Below are 6,000 nucleotides of genomic sequence, written 5' to 3'. Positions count from 1 at the left end.
AGAGAGAGAGAGAGAGAGAGAGAGAGAGAGAGAGAGAGAGTACGAAAGAAATAGAGAGAAAGCGATGGATCTGTACAAAAACAAGCCATATATTATTTAATTAATAAACTCTGGATTCTGACGACTTATGAGAATACAGAGTAATTGCAATTTGAAACAATAGAAAATACAAAAGGATTTAAAAACGTTGGACGAGAGAGAGAGAGAGAGAGAGAGAGAGAGAGAGAAATTTTATGAGAAAGAGAGAAAGAACGAGTTGGTGAAATTTCCGCAGAGAAAATAACAGAATTCTTGCGCGCCAGAAATTTCGCCGCGGGTGACGGATTTCAACGAGCGAGCAAGCGAATGAAAACGTCTCGCATCATTTGTCATTACTTTGAGTCCAGAACGTTGCCGTGCATTTATAAAATTCCGCGGCTTGACGCTCCAAAGCGACTCCGTCGGAATAAAATCTGTAAAAAGGGCTCCTGAATAAATACAGTGGTGCCGCATTCTTCCTCCGTTCAGACCGTATACCTGTTGAGACGGTTTCCCGCGGCATTATACAACTGAATACTTGAATAATTTATTCGCGGTTTTATTTATGCGTTTAGAGAATTTTTCTTTTGCCGACATGCCGCGCGAAAATCCCGCGGAACGCTGCAGCCAAATAGAAAAGCGCTCTTGAATTAATGCAGCGTTGCGGCGTATTCAAACTCTGCATCATTTTCTTACAGCATTCATTCGGTCACTGAATGCTTGAATTATTTATTCTTCCGTCAGTAGGTTCTCTTCGACGTTTCATCTTAATTTCTCCTCTGTAGCGGTTTCTGTATTTTCCTGAATCTCGTGGTCGAGCTTTTGTTCGTTACCTTCCGACGTTCGTTCGACAAAAATGTCGCCATTTGTTTTACCAGCATCGAAAGTGGGAAAATTGATTTTCATTTCAAAATTTTGTTAAAGGAAGAATCGAATACTGTTTAGATTTAGAAGCGAATGATTTTTATAATTTGTAGACTACGAATGAAATCTTTCGTGTATTTAACGAACCTCGTGAAAAGGTTCCTAGAATCACGTGGATAGTATGATTCTTCGGTGTTCATCATAAATGTTTATACAAACGCAGGAAGATCGGCGGTCCGGTAACGCTTTTTGCGAAAAATCTGTGTAAAAACATAGGAAAGGAAATAGGAAGAATACGAAAGAAGACAGCATCCGACTCGCGAATAAAGAGCTTAGAATTTCGATGCTGGGCGAATCGCAGCCAACGAAGTTTCCCAGAGTACATAGAAAGAAACCGGAACGGTGCAATCCCCCGCAATACCTGCATCGCTATCAATAGAAACGAAACATTCTGCTCGCGGTCGTACCAAATTGCCCGTTCAAATTAGGAACTTATCATGATCAAGCCGCAACAGCAGGTTCCAAATGAAACTGGCAACGCTAAGAGCTCTCGTCTTCCTTTTGCTCCCGGCGTGTCTACGTGGTCGAAATTCGGTAATTGCTTTCAGGATTGCCTCCGGTAAGCAGGGAGTCTAAATCTGCCAGTTCTTGCCGTATGTTCACGGTTCACGGCTTTGGAATACCGTGTCAGCGCGCCGAACATTCTCCCCTTTCCCCTGGCTCGGACGAAATTCGTCTTTTTTTTCTCGGTCAGCGTCGTTGAAAGAGTTATTCCAGAGAAAATAAAGCAAGCAGCGAAAATCCGCATTGGATCGGCTTCTCCATCGCGGCAATTTTAAATAGTTTTTCACGCGGATTTTCGATAAAGTCTCTTTGCGGACTAAACTTGGACAAGGTTCCGCGAATAATAACAAACTGTAAACATTTTATTTTTATAAAAATGAAATCTGAATTGGATCCACTCGATTAGTTTCGCTGGAACGTCACAGAGAATAATTTTAATTTTCCATCTCGAATGTCGTGCATCGTTTTTCAACGATTTTCACAGATCGCACAATTTGTAAGATCGATGTAGCAAGCGCGAAGGGCGACGTTCATTAAAGTCGGTAGAATGTCCAGCATAAATTCGCCGTCCGGGATATATAGTAAATTTCTGCAGCATGCCATTTTTCGCTATTTCCTATTTTTGTTTCTCGTTCCCGTCCGGTCTCGTCTAGATGCCGTGGCCGTGGTCTCTCTGGCGAGCATAATTACAGAGCACCGGTCTCGGAGCCAATGGATGGTCAACGTTGAACCGTGCTCCGAGACCCCTAACCTATCATCGCAAACGTCTGGTTAACTCGTGCATCGGGAACAGGTCCTGGAGGATCCGGCAACGCGAGACGCGCCACGCTATCTGTTTAAATAAACCGCGGTGGATCCATTATCGTGACCGACCGCGCCGTTGAAAAACCATCGACTTGCTATGCATTTATGTGCGCCGTTTCATTTCGAGGGAATTGCACCGGCAGAGATGCTCTCTCGCTGCGAGATGGCCGGCTAGTCTAGGGGTGTCTCGAACTATTTTATTTTATCAATTCAGTTTCATTTTTATGCGAAATCGATCGACTCGATTCGGTGAATTCACTTTCCGCTCTGTCTCATCTTCTTCGATGACGCGGCTGATTTCTTCGGAAATTTCTTTCTGTAAATAGCGGCTAAAAGTGTTCCGTTTTAGAGGATTTAGTTTTTGTTTTTAATATTATGCAGGAGACAATTATATATTAATTAAAATTTAATATAAAACAGAGAAACCGATTGTTGTTTCTATTTCGAAATTCGCGAACATATGCGAACGATTCTATCGAGTTTAAATGCACGGATGCAGCTTCAACTATTCACACCGTTTTAGAACAGGAAATATTTTATCTGAGAATAGAATTCCAGAACGTGAAAGCAGAAAGGCTACCTAAGACTCTCGAAAGCTTCTTGTCTGACAAAAGGAGAAAGAAAACCGACAGAGTACAAACAAGTTCCTCGCCATCATCCCCAGTGCCTCCACCCTACAAGATTGTCTCTACCAAAAGATCACAAAGAAGTTTCCACAACGCTTCATCCGTCATCCCGAAAAACTAAAATGACCCAGAAGATCGCGACATCGGACCGAGCCTAGGTCGAGGAAGATCGAGCACTCCGAGGAATGCGATCCTCCGATTAACTGGAAGATTCCCCTTCTTCCCGCGGCATTCTTTCCAATCCTGAATCTTAATCAACCACCGGTGAGAGAAAAGAACGAGGTAGGTTCCATCGCGATCAGGCTTCCGCGTCTATGTCTGTCAAAAAGCAAGCTCGACTCTGCCCCTCTCGTTCTCTCGTTTTCTCGTTTTCCTCTCTCTCTCTCTCTCTCTCTACCGGCGCAGCGCGATGGTGCGAGAAAGCTCGAGCGTTTCCCTCCGTAACATCTCGGCTGACAGCGACGATTCGAAGCGAGGGAGACGAAAAGGCGAAACAAAAGAGAGATGAAACGAGAGGCGGGAAATGGAGATGGGCCATCTATCATCCGACGAAGTGGCCGGACGGGACTCGAAAGTTCCTCGGGTTCTGCCGCGTTCCTTTCCACTCTGCCCTCGGACACGTAACCTACCAGTCGCTGATGATAAGGCCGGGATCAGCCAGCTTACAAAAGGACGTATTATGTTGCGAGCTTCGGCCAGGTTCTCACGGGCATCCGGACGCTTGATAATCCTTCATCTGCCGTGGATAAGTCGATGGCCCCGGCCCGCGGAAACAAGAGAAGGCTAACTAAACTACGCGAGGGTTGCTGGCAATCTTCCTCTCTGCAGAGATCTCTGTCTTCGCACTCCTGGTTTTGCGAATATTTCTCTTTGATCTAGTATCTAGGTTGACGCTAACAAATGCATTTCTCGTTTTTGAGATATTATCACGACCCAAATATATTGATAATTTTTGTCAAAATCATTCTAACAGAACTATCAGACAATTACTCGTATCATAGAATATGTAATTTAATGTTTCTGGTGCGACTAATTTCCCGTTTAAAATTAATATTATTTTTAAACAGACCTTATTTCAGAATTCTAGAGAATACTTCATTATCCGATAATATATTAGAATAGACATTGCAAATTTCATGGTAAAAGGAAGAAGGAAGATTTCCGCGTGACAAGAGTCTCCGTTGGTTACCGTAAAGGCGAGGAAGAGGTGGTAACATAATTTCATCAAATTCCGTAATACTTACAGGCGCTTTAAGTTGATCATGTTGCTGAATAGAAGATCGGGCAGGTGACGCAACTGGTTATTGTTAAGGCGTAGCTTCTCGACGCCTATTAAATCCTTGAAGGCATCCTTTTCGATGGTGTTAATCTGGTTGTTCGATAGCCAGCTGTAAAAGGGATCCAGGCATAGAGAAAAGAAATCACGGTGCTTGCTAAAAAATAGAAGTCTACCGCGCGTTTAATGGAGAATTTAGATAATGGAGGACCGAATAATCGAGGCTCTATTGTATCGGTATTTGTTATCGAGGAACTGAAGCTGAAACCGTGATTCTTTGTGCCACGGCGAAACAGTAACACAAGAAACTCCCGATTACTAACAGTCGAAAGACGCGCAAGAAAGTTTCAATTATAAGATTCCCGTTGTCCCAAAGAAGCATCGCGGCAAACGTTCCCTCGGGAACTTCTCCAAATGCGGCGAAGGTGCCCGCGGGAACTTCCTCAAACACGTCAAACGCGGGGGCTTTCGGGGAAAGCCCGCGAAATTGCGCGCAATTAAATTTTCATCCCCAGTAAATTTCCATTTTCTTAAAACAATACGTCCCGCGCCGAATTTCCCTCGAACTCGTTAACATTTCGTTCCCAGAAGACTGAGCACAGCCGAGTTCTAGTCGCAAACGCGGCCGATTAAAGCCGTCCAAGCATCGCCCTAGCTCGCTTCGTTACTTAACGAACAGAACGGATCGTCTACTCACAGGACGCGGAGCGTGGCCATGTCTTCGAAGTCCGTATTGAATATCACGGAGATATTATTCTCTCGGAGGTCCCTGGAACAAAGACGGAACACGAAATTAATGTCTGCTCGACAGCCGTTTCACATGGCAAGCGAGAAAAATCACAGTGAATTTGGCAGAATCCGACAGTCGGAATTGCCAGAAATGGTGGCTCCGACATGGCTCGTCTAAATCGCTAAAAGATCGAACCAGATACGTTTTAGGTAAATACTATTTTAACACTAAAAATATACACAACTCGTCGCAACGGCCGAGCTTTCCTTTATCACGGTGTTTGAAAAATACGTAGTTTTCACAGAGGTAGATTCTCGCGGCGGCAAAGGGCTCGCACACTTTAAATAATTCCATTTCAACTGGTCCTCGGTGTTTAGCAACCCCGTATTTATTTGCGAAGAACTATTTCTGTTTCCCGGTCCCGCAAATATTTGCCTCGCGAAGCCGCGCCGACACAAAGAGCAACCTCGGGAGGATTTTTATCACGAGCCTCCCTCTTTTTTTCCCTGTGTCGTTTTATTTTAAATCTTTTTTTTTCCATTCCCGTCCCCTCGTTCGAAACGTTGTCGCCGTTTACGCGTCCGGTCAAAGCGAAACCCCCGAACAACCAACCCCGTGACTGCGTAATGAGTCCATCGGCCCGTGAATCGGTATTCGTTCGGCCACGGTTTATCGAACGATTTGTCGCTTTATATTCCGACGATTCTGTTTGAAGGTGTTCGCCGGTCGTCGTTTTCGAACGGTTTGTTCCTTTATCGTGGTCCGTCTCTTTCTTTTGCCGGAATCGATCCATATTTTCATTATTTTCACCGTCAATCCGAATCCAATTTGTATCGTCTGAATTGTTGATCGATACGACTGCTCGCTGCTGGAAAATATTCTGTCAAAATCGAGAGCGAGACTGTTAGAGGAATTATTCAGGCGTGTGCTGGAAATGCGAAACCGTATTGTACGTACATTCGTCGGACTCGACGACGATAATCATACAAAATGGTTTTATACATAAAACCACGTAATCTGCTCCTTCGACTTTTCAACTTTTCCAATGTTTAGACGTTGACATTTTGTCCTTATTTATCGCTTCGCGAGTCTCGCAGCTGGCGCCGTAGCGTTTAATA

General features: G+C 44.3%; 1 protein-coding gene and 1 long non-coding RNA gene across 2 annotated transcripts in view; one reads left to right on the top strand and one right to left on the bottom strand.

Annotated features, from left to right (window-relative positions):
* Positions 1–6,000, bottom strand: part of Sli (slit guidance ligand) — a 445,854-nt gene that overhangs the window by 28,669 nt on the left and 411,185 nt on the right. The window contains exon 3 of the mRNA XM_078181712.1: positions 4,121–4,264. Within this exon, the coding sequence (XP_078037838.1) occupies positions 4,121–4,264 (144 nt within the window). The remainder of the gene's footprint in view (positions 1–4,120; positions 4,265–6,000) is intronic.
* Positions 1–6,000, top strand: part of LOC144470499 (uncharacterized) — a 95,056-nt gene that overhangs the window by 56,370 nt on the left and 32,686 nt on the right. The gene's annotated exons all lie outside the window — the stretch shown is intronic.

The sequence above is a fragment of the Augochlora pura genome, chromosome 5, assembly GCF_028453695.1.
Source record: "Augochlora pura isolate Apur16 chromosome 5, APUR_v2.2.1, whole genome shotgun sequence".
Classification (NCBI taxonomy): domain Eukaryota; kingdom Metazoa; phylum Arthropoda; class Insecta; order Hymenoptera; family Halictidae; genus Augochlora; species Augochlora pura.
The sequence above is the reverse complement of the archived record's forward strand: the minus strand, read 5'-3'. Positions and strand labels throughout refer to the sequence as shown.